Below are 19,939 nucleotides of genomic sequence, written 5' to 3'. Positions count from 1 at the left end.
TCCATCCACCCATCCATCCATCCATCCATCCATCCATCCATCCACCCACCCACCCACCCACCCATCCATCCATCTTTTCAGCTTTGCTTTGTCCCCTTTCCTTCTCTCTGTTTTATACATCCATCTTTGTAAGCCTCAATCTATCACAACTCCATCCTCCCATCCTTTTTTTCCACCCCTTTCCTACTTAAAGTGTCCTATCTTAAATTTGTGTTGAGTCTTCATCTGTTCTTCCTTCAAAAGAATGTGGTAAAGTCATTAATGTCCCCAAATTAAAGAACAGATTTTCACCAAAAAATTAATCAATATTTTTATTTATTTTTATTTTCAGATACTCAGAAATTAGATCTCTGTCTTCCTCCATTTCTTTACCCAAAATTTTAAATAATTTGTACCTTTTTCCTGTTTCTGTCTCCACTGCTGCATCCTGAGTTTCCTTCCCTCTTCTCTCTCCTCGTGTAGTCTCTGAAAATATAAAACACCATAGTTTTTTAAAATGAAAAACTGATCAAACTGAGTGTTAACAACAGAAGTTGTTAATGTGGTGGGGGAACAGGTAAAACAGCCCATTTAAGGCCTGATAACTACTTTGAGTTCTTTCTATTGACAGGCTACTGTTTTTAAATGAGATATACATCTATACACTGAACTCTGAGTCATGCTCTGCACCATGAAAGCATCTCCTGCAGTCAGCCTGCTTCTGATTTAAATTCCGCAAAAACATGAGTGGGTTGTGGGTTGAATGTGACGACAGAATACAGTGGAGCTGATGTTAGCGACAGAGAATAAAACAAAACGAGCTGAAACAAAATGAGTGATCCTAGAATTTGGAGAACAAATGGAGAGAGGGAGCAACAAAGTCTGCCTTAATGTTATTTGAGAGGTTGGTAAATTGTGTTTACGTGCATTCATCTCTCACTGCAGACCTGCACTTTCTTCACACACACACATACACCTATGCTGGGACGTGTCTCATTAGTATGTTTAGTGTGGCACACGGTGCAGGCAGACTCTTTCTGTTTTCGTGCACTGCGAGGTCAGACACCAATCTGCTGACAACAACACAAACAGCAAACGTGATTAACCTTGATGAAGAAAAGACAAGCATTATCACTGGCTCTATTTCTCTATCAGACAGCATTTGTCTCCACACAATGAGAAAAACACACACATACACACACATAATTCCCAGATAGGTATGTCCTAATTAAGCAACAGCCGAGGCTGCTCAGAATCAATGCCCTGATCCCAGGCCAGCGAACGGGGAAGCTGGCTAATTCATGTACCCTGCTCCCCCCCCCCCTCTTCTCGCATAAAACCTGGCAAATATTAATTTCCTGAAACTAACCAAATCATTTAGAATTCGGCCGGGGATTGATTAACATTGGAAGTTGACGACTATTCAATATTTACACCCATTGATCAATGCAAGGGCCAAATAATGGAGCATAGAACTGGCACAATGCTTCACAACATAATTAAAAGCAACACAATAAGGACATTCTTTCTTTCCCCTCTTGCTTTGTGTGGGAGCCAATCGTTCTGCAGGGCTGTAAGTGAACAGAAGTGAGTCATCGTGTACGTTTGACCCGATCAATACACAAATAAAGTGTGGTCATCCTGTGTGTGGGGGTGTTAGGCTCTGGCCTGCAGGGAAAGCTTCACACAGGAGTTGTGGCTTTCTTCTCCTGCCCTCAAGAGGGGCCGGGAATCAGGATCAGGCGATAAAACCTTTATTTCACAGATATAAGGCAGCGTTGGTTAAATGGAACTTGGTTAAAATGACAGAGTAAATGTAGCTTCATAAATTTAACCTGTCCTGTAAGTATTGTAAGTGGCAGCCATAAAACTTACAAGTACAAAAGAATCGTAGAACTACATTAAGAGTAAGAGCAGAAATTAAAGACTACATCTCCCACAACTGCTGTTTGGTAATAGATTTGATTATTTACAATGTAAACCTTCTTACCTGGAGTAAGTCCGTGCAAGGTTAGTCACATGTCCACACTTTTGAGAGGACGTTGCACTGTCCCTGGCAGGTGAGGACAGTGACTCTAGTATTTGAGTTAGGACTCTTAAGTTATGTATGAAGACAGTGGACCTAAAGTAGGTTCATGTGATTTGCAGACATTTTTTCATGTGTTCAAGTGTTTTAGATCACATGAGAAGTATTACAGATGTGACCCTATGTTCATAAGAACAGACGCATGTGGCACAAATCCTACTTCTTAGTGTTTTCCACAAATTACAGACTCAGTGACTGGATTGGTGCAATAATGGCAGTAATGGAAAAAAAAACATAGTAGTATTAAACACATGTGTAAGGTTCATGAAGAGTATTCCATGCACAGAGCGACTGCACCTCATGCTTTTTCATCGCTATGTTTGGAAGCTTGTTGCTGAAGTGCTCGACTAACTGATGATTGAAGCGCTGATTGAAATGTAGTGGATTTTTTTTAACTTTTTAAACAAATCTTTTACCAGCTTCCTCCCGGCATCATTTTAACACGAGAAACAAACAAACGAAAAGTCGCTCCAACTTTGTCTGCGAGAGAGATGAACACGGCTCATCTTGATTGACTGTCATGACTTTTCTTTCATTTCATCAGGAGCAGGTGGGAGAGCAATGAACCTAATACTTCCGCCTATTTTCTCTCAATTTTAGCCTAAGAAATTTAACATGGCGAGCTGTCGGCTCCTGACGCCTGCTGCCACTTTGTTGGGAATTCCGTGTAATGAGGCCGTCTAAGAGGCTTTCAGACTTTATCAAGCAATAAAAGCTCCAGGTCTGCGGCACGCCGGTATTACCTGGCAATACTGCAGGCTTGTCATTAAGCGGCCGTTGCGGTGAGTTGAGGTGGTGGCGGGGATATTGAAGATCACCTGCTCTCATCCCTGACCTGCGTCCCCCTTCAGCCTCAGTCTTGTATCTTGTACCTGAGATACCTCACCTTGCAATTTCCTAATGGATTTCGACATTTCTGCCCTGATTATCTCTGTATCTGTGTTTAGTATCTTTCAAATTTACAACCTCAAGTTTACCTTCTTTTTTTACTCTTATCACGTTCGTACAGGATCTACATGGTGGCTTTGTTGACACAATCTGGTTTCAAACATGGCCAGTTATCAGAGAGGTTTGTTTGGAGGGGGGCATTGTAAATGGACAGCCCCCAGTGTTATGCACTTAAGTGATAAATAACTGATGTGACAAAAGAGCCATATGATTGTTCATTGGGGGCCCGATAGAGAGAATAGATTACTACTAAGGATGGAGACATAATTAAACATATTTACTCTTGTAAAAACTACAGATTTGTTGGATTTACTCTTTAGACTTAAGAACCATGTCAAGTAATAGAGATACTTCCAAATGGACAAATACGTGAAAGTAAGGTAAAAATTAAGGATTAAGTAAAAACTTAATTTAGTTTGAACAAAACAGATCCAGAGCAGGACACTTGATCACAACAGAGCACCGCTGCAACAATCTGCTGCAAATTCTCTCACTGTCACCTTGTAGTGTTGCAAGAGTTTTTATCTCTTTGTGAATTTCAACAGTCCAACACGCCCAGTGAGAGTCATAACACGTGCAGCCCTGCACTCCTGCCTGGGTCTGACGGCTGCACGGTGGCAGTAGGATTTAATGCACTTTAACTCACTGCCCCGGCCGAAGCAATACAGGACATATCCCCCCTAAACTTCAGCCTCCCTCCATCAATACACTCTCTAACTACCCGAGCAGTGAGTACAATCAGACAAATGCTCCTGTAAAAGTTTTTTTAAGAGGAAAATCAGCTTCCTGCCCTCTACCTCCCTCTCTGCTCCTCTCTGCCACTCCCATGTGGGGTGATTTAAGACGGGCGAGCTATGAAGAAACTGTTGCCCTCCATCTCTCCCCCTGCTCATTCTCCCTCTCCCCTGGCCTTATTACAGGCTGTCAGTTTATTATAAAACATTAGGAAAGCAGAGGGACACTTGCAGTTACTGTCCTATCGATCGGCAGGGATAGATTCTGTGATTTAGAGTCAGCCTCTGCTCGCACCCTCCACGTTCTCAGTCTCCTATTAAGGTACCAGCGCTTTGCTTTGGCTATTGATGTCTCAACATTAACAGTTACAAGCTGCTACAGAAAATCAATGCTCAACTTTTATTACCGGCTGCATAACGCAGAGGACCTCCCGCCAGCTGATACTTAGCAGTCAAAAGGAGGCGCGGATGGGCTCCCTGGCACATCAGGTGTTTTCTAAGTGATATCTGCAGTAATATCAATCATGTGTAGAGCATATGGGGGCTTTCAGGGGCCAGTTAAGGGCCTTGGAGCTTAAGGGTACAGCATAGGAAGGTATAGCTTGCCAAACAAATTAGCACATGCTAGTAAATATCAGCCCCTGTGTTTGGCCAGAGATCTTAGAAGTGAGAGTGTAAAACAAGCGCGTACGTTTTGAAATTCTCACGCTGAATAGATTCTCACACAAAATACAAAGTGCCAAACGTCCGCGCTTTTCTCGAATCGCTTTGAACTCCTCCAGTGTCCAAAAAACCCCACTCACATACGGTACAGTAAACTAAAACAACGATCGATCCCCCTCAACCAGCAGCACCGACCCGCCATCCATCCATCATCAGCATCAACCTGGACGTGTGTGTGTTGTAACGGAGAATCTGAACCCAGGTAGCGTGGATCTACAGCGGCTGAGGCCTCTCAAACATTTATGAGGGGGCTACCGAGCAGCAGTACGGCAGCCCTTCTGGGACAAACAGCCCCCGGTTCTGTACTCTCAGTCCCGATCAATGGAACTCAAGTTCATTACACACACTTTTCAGCCGAGCGGCGGCAACTGTTGCCCCCCTGCCCCTTCCTCCTCCTCCTCCGATAGTCGAGCAGCCCACCGCTGGGGCCGCATTACACTTGCTTGTTTACGTGACTGCGTGTGCGGGGAAGACAGGGGCAGAGAGTGCGTACCAGTGTGCATTTGTGTGTGTGTGTGTGGGTTTTGTATGTGCGAGCAGGGGTTTTCTCCCAGTGGCCGGAGCTCGAGGTTATCATTATGTACAGGTCAGTCTGCTGCAATGCTAATGCTAATGCATTCTCAGTGGCCGCTGCTCAGGTCCCAGTGCTGTCCTAGCTAGGGTAGCTACTCCTCTCCAATTAAAGGCTGAGGGATGTCTGGGATAGGGAGGACAGGCTCGGACTCTCTGCTGCGAACAAGCTCACATTATTCAAGGAAAACAGATCCAGAGAACAAATCCTGCATACATCAGAGTGCTGCAGAAAGCCCCCACTCTAGATTCAAGCGATTTGTTGACTGGAGATCATCTGGTCCCTGGCTGTGATTTCATACAACCTAATCATTTCTTAGACGACTTATTTACGTTGATTCGTCACTGCACCGCTTTACTGTTACCACACTGACCCACATGTCTTCAAAGTATCCAAACAAAACTATTTCCAAACTATGCTATGGGTTTTTTTCTCATGGTAGATGATACTGTCTATTTATGCCACAGGCAAAAAGTTATTTTCTCGTGGCAATAGTGTCATCTCGGTAACGTCGTCAACTTAGAAAGACAGACCTCAGCTGATTCTTGTCAACCAAAACGTTTCAATATTTTTTCAGCACTAATGCAAGATGTGTAGCTTATTTTTTGGAGCGGTGAACAACAGTGAGAAAAGAACAACTGCCGTAGTAATGCAGGGTATCAGACCACCTGTCTCGACCTTACTCAAGTATTACATGCAAACAGCAGTAATGAGTTACACAACCCTTCCTGTGGAGCTGTCTCGAGCAGAGATCTCTTTTTTTATTTTTATTTTTTCTCCTCCTACGCTCTTAGAGAAGCTGTCTGGGACAAACTCTACAGACACTTCACTGTGGGTGCACGCTATCTGTACACGCTCATGCACAGATGTGTAGTAGTAGCATGTAATAGCATGTAATCATAGCATGTCATCAAAAAAGACAGATCCTTGTGTAAACACACACCAATCGGATCTAGACCAGAGGGTGTTGATGTGGACCCTTGGTTTGTAAAGTGTGTTGTGGGTCAAATGTGCAAAAATATAAATGCAATCAGATGGACCCCCCCCCAGCCCCCCGCACACCCGCCCTGTCAATCATTTGAGAAGTTGTAAAGTTCACTGCTTTATGTCGCAGCAGGAGCTACAGTCTTGTGGCCGACATCTCCAAAGCAAAGGAAGGAGCTTTATGATAACACATTATCGTCCACTATAGCTCATGATGTGTCGTTAGCGTTAATCATTTGACGATCATCACTACATGGACGATGTAAAAGATGTAGGTGTGGAGTGAACTCATTGTGGTAACGCTTGAGTAAGATAACAGGTGGATGTGATGCACGAAGCTATTTGAGAAGACTTTAGTTCCGTTTAGAACACTTGAAAAATGTTCCCCATGTCCTTAATGTTCTTTAAATGTTCCTTAGGTCTGAGAACGAACTCTGACTTTTTGCCCTTGCAAGCATCCAAATGAAAAAAAAGTAGATTAGAGCAGCAGCAAAAATAATCCTCTAAATTCCTCTGCTGCCCTCATATCACAAATGGAGCCCTCTGGCATCACTGCACTGCCTGGCATGTGGATTGTCAGCCATTGTGTTCCTGTGTAACTGTGTACAGTGCAGAGGCATGTGTTTTAACTGCGGTGGTGGTAAGCTATATGGTAGTCAGGTGGCTGCTATAACATTATACACCCTCTTCCCCTTGCTCTTTGAGCCGCCCCCTCTCTCTCTCTGTGTGCGTGTGTGTGTGTCTTTAGACAATGTGGTTACAAGATACTTCTGGCACAGCAGAGAACAGCGGAGCTTAGAGGTGATGTGTGTGCATGCTGTGGCGTGTGTGAGCGTAACCAGAGACAGTGATTAAACGTTTTAAAGCACAGATGATCCAACAGGTGCTCTGGCTCGCTGTCTCTTGTTCTCTTTCTCTCTCTCCCTGCGTTGAGCCCCCACCCACCCTGTGACCCCCACACCCCCACTCCTGAATCATCACAGCTCTTTTCTTGTCTCTTCATTCTTGTCCTAGAGGATATTTTAAGAGACAAAGTCCACTGTCTTACAGACACACAGCTTTTCCTTCTAGTGCATTTAACAAAAACTTCATCGTGCAACAAGACCTCTAGAGCTGCTGGCAAATGTTGGAAACAAGGGTCAGAGAGCCAACATGTGTTGAAACACAGTAGGACATTCATCAATCAGCCCTCTGTTCACACACACATACAGTGCACAACTAGAAAATACTGTAAACTAATATTGCTGGCTGCCACCAGCCATTTGTCACACCAACTCATGGCCTTTGCTCGTTGCCTCAGTGCATAAATTTATACTTTGCTGCCATCTGGCACTAACATCCATAGCTACTGTTGGCACTACACTGTAAGTCTCTGAATCGTTCAGTGATGAGAAGGTCCGATCCGACAGTAGAACTTTCCACAAAAATATAAACAGGAGGTTTGCAATTTTCCAAGTAGATATGCTTTTGCTTCTGGCCACTGGTAGGTTTGTTTGTTCAACAGCAAAATCTACAGATTTCCACAAAACTTGGCAAAAGGATCGGGCGTAGGCAAAGAAAGAAAACAGGACATTTGAATCACTCTCTTTTGTATTGTGAGATAGGATGTTTTATCAATTTGGTGCAGCTTGTTTGAACTCTTGGGCCTTGATGGCAGTATGCGCTCTACTGAGAGCCATTTTAGATTCAACTGATTTTGTTCAGTTCAGCATTACTCAAAATAAGTTACCATTCCATTTATCCTAAAAGTCCAGGGTTTGTAATGGTTTGTTTTCTCTGTCTATTTTTTGGGGGAGTATGATTTTTACAATAACAAATGGCCCCCAACGTGTAATGGAGGATGCATGAACACACACACACACACACACACACACACACACACACACTGTTTTTTTCTCTTAAAAATCTTTCAAGAAAACTGTTACAAATCTCAAACCCCAGTTGCTGCAGAGCACAAACACACACACAAAACCACCGACAAACACACTCCACAACATCTTTTTTTAAACAAAATTGTTTTGTGGTTTATCCTCAAAATTACTAATTTCCTCCTTGTATTCTGCTTTTGAAAGTCCTGGAAACATCCAGTCATGCCCCAGCTCTCTAAATCAAATCCAGCTCTGAGAGGCAGAGTGCAAACATGTCATCCTACATTAGCCCTGAGGGGGAGGAGAGAACCGCCATCGCCATCCAATACTTTAGAATAAATTAAAGCCCAATTTGCACTTAAGTTGACTGCGCTTGTCACATGACAGGGAGGCAAAATCTCACAGAGAAGAAAGAAAGTTAAAAGAAGGTGCGGAGAACGTGCAGCAACACTGACTCTCTTTAGTCAGCACTCTGCTCGCTTGCATCATCAAATGAGAATGAGCCCAACGAAAAGGAAGAGAGTTGGTTGGAGGGAGAAAGAAGTGAGAGAGAGGGAGGGGGCTGACGCTATGGATTAACTGTCTTTCATGCTGAAAATATACATCCCCAGGCATTTGGGGCTGAATTATTAATTCAAATTTGTCAGAGAAAGAATGAGAGAAATCTATTGACAGGGAGACGGGCCCTTTAATGGTCTCATTAAAGGGGAGGCTTCCCACACCAGGCACCTTCTGTACTGCTGCAGGAGTTTTTGGGGGCAGCGGAGGGCTGGTGGGGTGTACTTGACCCCCCAATGATTTTCTGTCACTTTATCATAAACAAGAAGGGTTGACATGCCCCTTCATTCCCCACGCCCTCCCTCCACCACCAAACAAACCCCGTGTGTAATTAGCCGAGGGGTTCAAAAGTGCACTGAATGTAAACGAGGTTCACATGCATGCGTTGATACAAACGGACAGAAACAACACACACACACATTATGTGCTGCGCCTGTCTGTGCTGTTGCTGACAGGTACAGAGAAGTGAGCGGAGCCTGAAGAGTCACCTCGCAGGTTCAGCCATATTGATTTCTATTTCATTTGAATTCTTTTTCCCCCGTTCCAATGCTCCGCAGATCATTTCCACAGATTAGAACAAACACAGTGACTTTTTGTCTGCATTGTTGTCCATTATACTCGCGCCTGTCAGTCATGTGTTCGTGTCATTAGCTGCATAAGACTACATGTCTACGAGCTGTTTTGGCGATGGTGGAAGGAGGGGGGGTTAACTGCCCCGACAATCCGGTCGGCATTAGGAAGGTGAGAGAGCAGGGACCTGTGGGCGCAACGCGTTGTCTGAGGTCGGCTCATTGAAAGGCATTTGGTTCCGCCTCCAGGGGGGCTAAAAGAATGGGGCAACACGAAGAGGAGGGTGGACTGGAGGGAGCGCAGAGGACTAAGCACCAGGTTCATTGCTGATTCAAGTCTCTCAGTATCCCTCTGGCAAATGGATTTTCATAATGCTGAGACAATGTGATTTCTTCTCTCCCCAGCAGTGTGTTGTTTTTTTTAATCCCAGCAAGTCTGTATCTTGTCAGAAATGAGAGGCAGCTAATGGGGCCGACTCACAAAAATGTTTAAAGCCACAAAGCAGAAATGACAAAAAATACCACTGAACTATTTAATAAAGCAAAACACATATTTTGTCCAAAAGTAAAAGATATTCAGACATTTAAAACCATATAAAACAGAAGCTGGAACCAGAAAATATTCGCCTATAAATTACTTTTCTGATTGTTACATTTAACGAAGTATCTTTTGTAAGTTACTTAGATAGATTACACAAAAAATACCCAACTGATAACCATGACATAATCTGGTGAAACTAGTGAAAATAAATTGTTGGGCATAGCGAAGGGTATGTACTCTACTTAGTGCCATAACATTGTGAACACAAACATCTTATGCTAAAAAAACAACAAACTAACAAAAAACAAGTAATACACAGAGTTCTCCGTGAGAAAGTCTGAACTGTCCCTTTACCACTTTAATTGCCACTGATATTAACCTCTGTGGCTGTGCCCATCTGTTGGAGTCCAAAAGTCCAAAATAACAGCCACCAGCTGATATATGATGTAAATTTGTTTTCCACTTCACCTCAGGATAAATCCCCAGCACCTCCCAGCCAGCATAGGCAATGAGAGAGGCTTGTCTCCTCCCTGCTCGGAGCGGCTTTTCTCTTGTTTATTTTATCAGACCTAAGGCACTTTTCCTTTCCTTTCAATATCTCTCGACCTCTCTCCATCGCCCCCGCCGACCCTGCCGACCCGTCCTTGGGCGACAGAACCGAACCAGCCGCTACCTGTTTAGTTTAACAACAACAGCAATGTTGTCAGCGGAGGTTTAGATTTGACTTAATATATCCCCAACTGGACCGTACCTGCTTAATTCTCTTTCATAGCCGCATGACGTTTGCCCCCCCCGGGTGTCTAAAGGGAGGGTTTGATGAGGCGTTGGGCAAATTGAGCCTTCATGCTTTATTCTGACATGCTGACAATAGCTCATACCCATTGGTGGCCTGTTTTCAGGAGCAGTGAGACAGTTATTATTATGCATTGTTAGCGCCAAGGATATTTGGCCTCTGGACATTGGGCTCTATGTTAGCTAGAGGGCATATAGCTACAGTATGTTACTGTATGCTGGTGAAATAAAGGGTCACTTTTCAAGATGAAGGGTCACTGTTCAGGGCCTAATGAGCCCTTTGTAAAACAATACTTCCTGAGATCCTTTCACTGCATTAAATAAAGAGGGAAACAGATTCATAACCAGCTGTGACCCTCTGGTGTTCTATAAGTCAAGATGAGACTGTGCATGAAGGGTTATATATTAGGTTGTGTTGCAAAATGTGCAAAAGGCTGAATGTCATTCACAGAAATCAATTCAGTATTTAATTTTTTGATATAATCTAACTATCTAACTGCTATCTAACAAACAAACAGACGAAAACATCTCGAAATTCTTGTCACATGAAAACAAAAATCACAAACACTGTATGAGGCATTTAACCATAACCTGACCTCTCTTATCCAGAGCCTGAGGACATCAGTGTGCTCCAACCAAACAGCTTGTTAGATGTTTGAACAGCATCGGACACCTCTACAACCCCAACCTCCGGATAGTCTCCCGAAATTATCCAGAATTAAGTGTACATTACTTTTCTGTTTAGCTTTTTCTCATCAATTACATGACAATTTTGTCACTTTTTGTTGGGAGCTACACTACGATTCTTTCCTTTCAGAGGCCGGACATCACAACATCTCAAATATGTGTCTGCCTTGCTCTTCTTCAACCCTGTGATAGGATAGTTATGATGCTTGTTGTCCTCTTAACCTGGCGTATCAAGTGTCAAAGAAGCCCCCATTAAATGTTAAAAGAAGCATACAACTCATTTTTTTCGTAACTCGCCTCTAACGCGGAGGCATCATATCGGAGAAAGGGTATTCCCCAAACGGGACTTGGAGGAAAACAAGGAAGCGGAGAGCTCCGGGGAGCTGGGGGTGGGTGTGGGGGGGCTGTTACTCTGTAGAGGGGGGGAATTATATAAATAAATAAATAATGCACACTTCCACGTGAAATGTGGAGCGTTTTCACAGGAGCCCAGGTGTGTGTGTGAAGCTGCAGTGTGTGTGTGTGTGTGTGTGTGTGTGTGTGTGTGTGTGTGTGCCCTGTGACTTTATGGTGTTGTGAGGATAAACTGAGGAAAAGAAAAGGCAGCATGTTGCTCTTCGCCAACACAAAGCCCAGCTTACACATCATGACTCCGTAAGTCAGATAACAGCCTGCATAAGTGATAGCATTAACCGTGCGGCCATTGCCCCTTGCCCCGTGGACCTTATTTGCTTTGATTGCCTTTGCTGCCCTGTTTTTTAAACACTACACACACACACACACACACACACACACACACACACACACACTTTCCTACTGAACACGTAGCGCTACGAGTTCAGTCCTTGGTCTTCACTTGGTCATTTCAGAGTCAAAGGTTATTGGGTTCCCTTCTCTCAGCGCTCCCTATCACTGATTGAAGCCATGCGCTCGGCAGATTAATAATGGGAGAAATAGCAGTGTTGACTTCATAACAATCCAGTAGGGAGCAATAAAGAGGACTTGGCTTAGATACGGGTTCAACTTCTCGCCCTTTGAAGCACCGCTGCTGTAGTAAAAGTTGCCTCAGCTTTGATAGGCTTGTTTAAACGCCTGTGAAAGCCCCTATTGGAAGAGGCCCTCCAATGATTCCCGCCTACACAGGAAGTGACCAGTTTGTCTTTCACTCACGTTTAATTGGCCGACTTTACTGACAGCACTTGACTCAATAACCGTTTATGACCCGGGAGTTTTATGTGTTGTTTTTGGACTCGGCAGGAAACATATGAAGTTTGAAAGACAGGGTGAATTGGCAGAATGTGACTGAGAGGTTTATTGATTGAGGCACTAAAAAGTGCAATGGTGAAAGAACATGGTGTAATTCTGCCATGTAGAACTGTGGCAGCAATGTCTTATGTTAAGAAGACATGACTGGAAACTGGTGTTGGTTTTATGTGGAAATAGTGTGATAGTGTGGAGTGGGGAGGTCATGAGGAGGTGGATTCCAAATTTATGCAAAAAATGTCAAAAATGATCTAAAAACTTGTATAAATTATTGTTATTACTTACTAGATTTGTCCAAACTGTTGATTTGCAGGATGGAAACATTGTTCATTAACCCCCCCAACCCTCTATAAAGACATTTTATAATATTACAACTGTATTTTCCTATATTGTTATTCATTGTTTGTTTACACACCTACTTCCATGGCAAGAATTTCTGGTTCTGATCATTTGTTTTAAATTATTTTCTGTTTTTTACACTGCACATGATAAGGTAACACAAACTGTGCAGCTTCCAGTGACCAGGCTTGTGTTGGGTTTGGACACATTAGCAGAACTTCTGTCAGCATTGGGTCGGGCTTGGTTTGTTTTCTCTCCAGCTTTGAAGGGTTCATATGAAAAAATACAGCCCGAACTTCCTTCTGCTATATATGGCTTAGAAGGACTAGAATGAAGGAAAGTAACGTACAAGTATTGTGAGGGAACGCAAAGGTATCCCTCAAAACAATCCTCACTGGGACCCCTTGGGGCCCCCGTACTAATACATACATACAAAGAAATGCTAAACAAAGGGGACTATTGCCATTTGTTACCTATGAAACTGAAGCCAAGCAACTCAAATGAAACTTCACACCTCAAACATGAAATGAATTGAGTGTTTTTAGATTGGAGATGTAGACTGACTGAACAGATGTGTCACTATAGAATATCTGACTGTACGATGCAGTTTTTTTAATCAATTTTTTAAATTTATCAATAAAGTGAGACCTGCTTGCTTTTGCAAATAACAGTGAACTTTGACAACTCAGTGTCCGCTCTGTGAGGCATCTCTGAGATCATAGCAAAATAATGGAGCCAATGTTTGCATGAGTGTGTGTCTAAATGCTATGGATGTGAGAGTGTCCCTGGAGCAGGCTGATTGTAAGGGGCGGTCAAAGAGTGTATAAACATATGCAGACACAAGCACACCCACATATAGACATGCACGCACACACACGCGCACACACACACACACACACACACACACACACACACACACACACACACACACACACACACACACACACACACACACACACACACACACACACACACACACACACTCTCTCTCTCTCTATCTCTCTCTATCTCTCTGACAGCAGAGAGCAAATCTAATTAAAAAGCACAACAGTGATTTCAGGGGTTCTGTAAAAGAGAAAATGAATCTCTGTGTGTGTGTGTGTGTGTGTGTGTGTGTGTGTGTGTGTGTGTGTGTGTGTGTGTGTGTGTGTGTGTGTGTGCGTGCTGCATTAGGTCGCTGGCTTCAGCATGATAGCCCGTCAAATGAAACAATGTATTCCGTGGGACCTCAGGGTTTCCATTTGAGTATTCGGACGCGGCGCTGCAACGAACTGTGGCTGTTTTATGTGAAAAAAAAAGTTGATAATTAGTCCCACAGTGACTGAACGATGCGATGTAGGGAGGGGGGGGGGTGTAGCTGTTGAAGGAACAGGAGAGAGCTCTTAGCGCACTTAATACTCCAACCTGACACTGTCTATGAATCATTAATCAATTGTTTATTCTGTTGGTGTCGCTTTTTTATTTCCCATTAACTCGTACGTCTCCCTACATCTATTGGCCTTTGAATGATTGATGAATATAATCAGTTGATTACATTTACCCAAAATATTTATCTTCATCCTGATTTTTTCCTCCACCTCTTTAGTCGTCCACTGCCTCTTGCAGTCGAGAGTAGGTTTCAAGCTATTGTCATTTGTGTTTATTATTTTTTCTTTTTTAGGAAGCCCTGATTCATTATTTTTTCAAAAGGGACTCTGGTAATAATTAGCAATTAAAATGCTGTCTTTTTGCCTCACTTTCCCCTAATTAGCTTGACAGAGATATTGGGCACTAATTCTCTGTAGTTCCCCCCCCATCATCCACACACACACACACACACACACACACACACACACACACGGTCTTAGAAACCATGGCAACACCTCACATTTTTATTTTTATTTTATCTAGGCTCACCTTGTCGTGCTCCTGCAAATTTAACCAAATCAAACTCAAAAGATTTTCCCACATCCCTGACCGGATTATTAACGACATGAGATGATTGTTGTTGACAATGTCTGTAATGTGAAAAAACTCTTGTTCTTTTATTCTATAATGAAATAAAACATGCCCTAAAATGTATATTTGGAAAACTAACTTCTTCTATGTCCTTAACAGATACTGAGCTGTTTCATATTTTAAACTGTATTTCCCATCATAATATAATCAATGTTCTAATTTCTCTTCAGCCTTGAATTACAAGCTCTAGCCCTGTAATACATGTATATATATTCAGTACAGGTCTAAAGACTGTAATGACTTCATGACAGAAATGACTCTGCCTACTAAAATATATTATATTCCAAAAAGTCATTTATTAGTCAGCACCAGAAGTGGAGATGTGACACTGAAGTGATAACTTTTGTATTTTGAAAAAAAAAAGAAACCTTTCTCTGTAGTTTTGATTCTACAAATACGAATTCATCCTCTACTCACTACAATTCAATGTGACTTGTTCTTTTATTTTTTGAAAATTAAAAGAGCCAGAGCTCTGCATTGCCAGTCGATGATACTTTGATGAATACTTACGATTGCTATTATTGATGCATTATTATTATTGCTTTTTTATTTTATTTAACAATACATATGCTCAATCCAGGGTTATTTAAATCAAATACATTTTAAAGTTAAAAAGGTTTTTTGATGTAAATCGGGAAGATTATATCAACACGCTAACAGAATACACTCTCGATATACTGCTCAGTCAGATTCACATAAGAGGGTTATGCTTTGCATAGTGGCTCTGACACAACATTTACAAAAAACAAAAAAACCCTGATATTTAAGTTGAACACTTAATTGAATAACTATGATAAAGAAATCTGAGGTGTCGGTAGATGCAACGGACAGATGTGGACTCTTAAGCAATACACACAAACAATTTTCAGTAACTTTCTTTGCTGTGTTTCATTTGTTTCATGTGCAGATCAGAACAAGCTTTTTTTCCCAGCTTGTTGACCTGCGTAGGACGTCAGTGTGCTCAGCCTGAAGCCCTCACTCGCCTGGGTTAGAGCTTACGTAAGGGCGTATTAAAGCTCCTCAGTGGGGTTGGCGGAGTGAAAGCTGGTTCAGGGGTGTGATAGGAGGTCAGACAGCTGAGTGGCGGCAGGAAAAACCACAAAGTCATGTTTGTTTGGAGGCTCCCTTTGTCCCAGGCCACACCCCCTCTCCCATTTTCCTGCCCTCTTCTTGGCCTTATTTAGCCCCCCCACCGTGTCACCCAGGGGTCAGGGTGAGCACGCACACCGAAAGCCAGCGCACACACATACAGGCAAACACCGGAGTAGACAGACACACACACACAAACAGATTGCAATAGCATGGTAGAGTGCATCATAGATGGAAGTGCCTTGAAGGACCTGCTTCTCATTCTCTAGACCTCATTAGCTGCTGATTTATCTCCCCCTCCTTCTTCCTAACGCTCTGGGTGAGTGGATGGGGTTTGTGTGTGTGTGTGTGTGTGTGTGTGTGTGTGTGTGTGTGTGTGTGTGTGTGTGTGTGTGTGTGTGTGTGTGTGTGTGTGTGTGTGTGTGGGACAGGGGTACTATGCACGAGAGAAATAAATACTGAGAGTATTTCCATGGATTGGAATCCGTGTGTATGAGAACTGTAGAGACGGGAACTTGTTCCACATTAGTCCACCGTGAGCACACTACCCTACACACTACTTGGGGTCAAAAGATTTAATAAAAGATCACACACACACACACACACACACACACACACACACACACACACACACACACACACACACACACACGCTTCATAATCATGACAAGCTCTGGTCCACCATTATCCATTTAGCAATTTTTTTGTCTTGTCTTGCAATAATCTGCTCAAACCCCCAGTGAGCTTATTATGGTCAAGGAAAAGTGCTTGTAGCTGCTGGAGGTTGGATCTTAGAAAGATGCAAATCCATTTTGCACAAGGAATTAATAGTGAAAAAAAAAATTCCCATGTGCACTTTAATCAATTTGAGTCTTTGTCATGAGACTGATGCTATACGTGGCCCTTTTCAGTGACACCATCGGATTCTGTTATGTTTGGATTTTGAAAGCGTTAGGTGAAGGAGCAGCTGTGGCGCTAATATGACTGTAACTCTGCCCTACATAATTCATTGACTCCTGGGGAATGAGTCTCTCAGGGGGAGAAGCTCTTTTTTTAATGCCTTTACCTGATTCCCTCAACATCACAGTCTCCAGAGATGATTCAGAGGAGAATAAAAAGAGGAGGAGGGAGGGATATTTCGTCATGTGCCTCATTTTGAAGTCCTCTTTTAAGTAAAAATGAGCCGTAACTGAAGAATTCAACTTGTAATATTAATTACTCTAACCTCAATATGTCTGTAACGTAAAACTACTTGATTTGTATTCAGGTTCAAGATCTTGTGACAATTTAAAAGTCTCAGGTTGACATTTGGGCCTTGGTGGACGTGTGCTCTCCTGAGTGACCTTCTAATTTTGATCATCATTACTTCCCCACATTCCCCACAGAAATTGTTGACTTATCTGACCTCATTTCTGCTTTCTCCTGTAGATGTGAAGAACCTGGAGAACTTCCACCTTGTAGAAAGCGTCCAGGAGCAGGTCAACGCAGCGCTGCTGGACTACGTCATGTGCAACTACCCGCAGCAGACGGACAAGTTCGGCCAGCTGCTCCTCCGGCTGCCTGAGATCCGAGCCATCAGCCTGCAGGCTGAAGAATACCTTTACTACAAACACCTGAACGGCGACGTGCCCTGCAACAACCTGCTCATTGAGATGCTGCACGCCAAGAGAGCTTAGGAGGGGACTCTGCTACCCATAATGCAGCTTGTGAGGTCGTCCTGAGAGTTTTGCTGTGGCACAAAAACTCTAAATAAAGAACCTACCAGCTCAGACTTTGACTGGGCGCTGACCTGAAGGACAAAGAGCGAGTGGGTTAGAAACTATTGTTTATATTGAACTATTCAAGTTACAACTTGAAGAACAGATCTGGACGAACACGTGCACAGAGTATGATAATGTGCAGAAAAACAGCATGTGGATCCCCTTTACTCTAAAAAACAGAAAAATTAAAAAAATTTAAAAGTAGAGCCGCTTCTCAACCCCACAGAAAAAGACAATATAAAAAAAGGAAAAAAAGAACTCTTGAAATAAACACTGCAATTGCATTTACACCACGAGATGGCATCTAATCGTCTGCACGAGCCCGGACTATCAAGACTGGCAGGCAGCAGCGAAGATAAATAACAGCCCTCGTGTGTTTGAGCACTGGTGACACAGCAAGAGGCTTTTTTCTGTGGTGAGAAAGGATGACGCTGCTCATCTTTCACGCAGCTTTGTGACCAGAGCGGTGGCTGAGTTCTGGTCACTAATCCTCGGCTTTGAGCTGTCGCTGGTACTGTAAAGACAAACTGGGCCACAGACTCTTTCCTACCGTCGTCCTCGTTTTTTTGCCACGGCAGCTTGACCTGACTGAAAAAGGGAGAACTGATGGTAAAAAAGAAAAGGTCTAAAAACTGAATATTTAATGAACAAAATGATAAATAGGCCAATAAAAAAAAGTACAATGTTCTTTTTCCTCTTGTAATGAAGTCATTTGCTAGTCATGGTCACCTTGTGGTTCCCCCTTTCTTACTCCAGCTGCCCCGAAATCATCTTACACCATGTACCTCAGAACGACCAGTGTTAAATAAATTCAGTTCATAACGTCAGCTGAAACAATTGTATTTATAACCCATTTCTCCTGCAAAAAAAAAAAAAAAAAAAATTCCCACACCCTCCCCTTTTCATTATTTCATTAAAACTGGAACAAAACAAAAGTGAGATTCTGGAAACAGAGAAGGATCGACCCTGCCTTTGTCCAGAAAGACCAAAGCCTGCTGCAGAACAGAAGAAGGAAATGACAAATACCTTAATAATCAGTATTATAAAAGAAGAAGAAAAAAAAAGATTTGTGATGTCACACTTGCGTGAGTCTTGCCTTATTTCATTACCATGCTAGCTAACCGTGCAGATGTGAATGAAAATATGTACAAATATATATATAAAGTAATAATGTTGTAAAAAATTTAAAAAAGAATAATTCAACAGGTGTTTACATTCATGTGGTAATATGGGAGAGAACTGTGATGAAGCATAAATTGCAAAGCAATGATTTCCTAAAAAATGAAATCAACTAATTGAAAAAAAAAAGATCCCTCTGGTTTGCTTTCTTTGATGTGTGTACAGTGTTTTATTATTATTATTTTTTATTTGTTCTGAGCAGTACTTAAATTATGTCGTGAGACACTAAAATCAAAAAGGAATCACTTAAGAATATTCATTTCTATCTGTGTCTGCTGGCATTCAAACATCTGTTTCTTAAACGTTGCTGTGTAAGGGTTCCATTTCACGTTCAACGTTTTTGTAGCCTCTTATTTTTTACAGTGCTTTTACCTTTTTGATGTACAGTATGTCACTGGTTACGCTTATAAATGAAGGTAATTTATTGCGTCTCTGAGTTCCCATCTTTGTGTTACATGACGTGAGGTGTCCGCGCCAAAATAAATTTGTTTACTGTAGCATGTTCTTGTTTTGTTTTCTACACTTGGTTCTGAGATCTGAGTCCGGAGCAGAAACAATGAGCTTTCAAAAAAAAAGGAAAAAATCCACACAGTTTATTTGTGCTTTCACTGGTGATGCAGGTCTGTGCACTGAACAGAGGATTGTACTGAAGCAAGTAGGTGTGACAGATGTTTGTACCACACCTTTTCTTATCCAGTCCCAACCTGCATCGTTGTTCTGTGCCATTTGCTCTTATACCAAAGACTGCATCTTTCCCTCGTGAGCCCTGAATGCTACTATTGTGTCCAAAATGAAACTTGTTTTTCTAATTCTCTTTAAACACGGCAGCATAAAGGATCCTCGTGTGGTGTTTCCCACAGTCGTTACCATTTTGTCCCCCCAACACTTCCCTCCCACAACCTGTAGTGTTCATTTCTTTACCTTTGGATTCTGCCGATTCCATCGTAGGACGATCAAAAGTCTTTTAATGTACAGAAGATTCACATCTGTGAGCTGATTCTGATCCTGCACTTCACTTCCTGATGATCCTCATCAACACACAATCTTTTTTTCACCCACTTTATAAAACTGTGTTTAGGCTCTGCAGCTGGACTTCCTGTAACACAGAGGTGAACACCACGAGTAGGCAGCGGTGACGACTGAGGTCAATGACGAAGTCCTTACTTAACTGCATGTTTGCTTTTGAACAGCTCGAGTCCTGCAAGAGAAGTTTGTTGGGGAATAAGTTTAGCAAAGCTTGAGGAAAGAGTGAAGAGACTGAAATCCAACAA

At 42.5% G+C, this 19,939-nt stretch overlaps 2 protein-coding genes across 3 annotated transcripts in view; one reads left to right on the top strand and one right to left on the bottom strand.

The window, feature by feature from the left end:
* Positions 1–18,348, top strand: part of nr5a2 (nuclear receptor subfamily 5, group A, member 2) — a 62,838-nt gene extending 44,490 nt beyond the window's left edge. The window contains exon 7 of the mRNA XM_020098259.2: positions 17,158–18,348. Coding sequence (XP_019953818.1) covers positions 17,158–17,405 — 248 coding nt within the window. The 3' untranslated portion in view covers positions 17,406–18,348. The remainder of the gene's footprint in view (positions 1–17,157) is intronic.
* A 936-nt stretch (positions 18,349–19,284) lies between these two features.
* Positions 19,285–19,939, bottom strand: part of LOC109636553 (adhesion G protein-coupled receptor D2) — an 81,854-nt gene continuing 81,199 nt past the window's right edge. Inside the window, exon 25 of one of the 2 annotated variants that reach the window (XM_069521867.1) lies at positions 19,285–19,866. The gene's annotated coding sequence lies outside the window, so the exon portion shown is untranslated. The remainder of the gene's footprint in view (positions 19,867–19,939) is intronic. The other variant, XM_069521866.1, reaches the window with a different exon arrangement.

The sequence above is a fragment of the Paralichthys olivaceus genome, chromosome 3 (assembly GCF_024713975.1).
Source record: "Paralichthys olivaceus isolate ysfri-2021 chromosome 3, ASM2471397v2, whole genome shotgun sequence".
In the NCBI taxonomy this organism is placed as follows: Eukaryota; Metazoa; Chordata; class Actinopteri; order Pleuronectiformes; family Paralichthyidae; genus Paralichthys; species Paralichthys olivaceus.
Note: the sequence above shows the minus strand (reverse complement) of the source record. Positions and strands in the feature narration are given on the sequence as shown.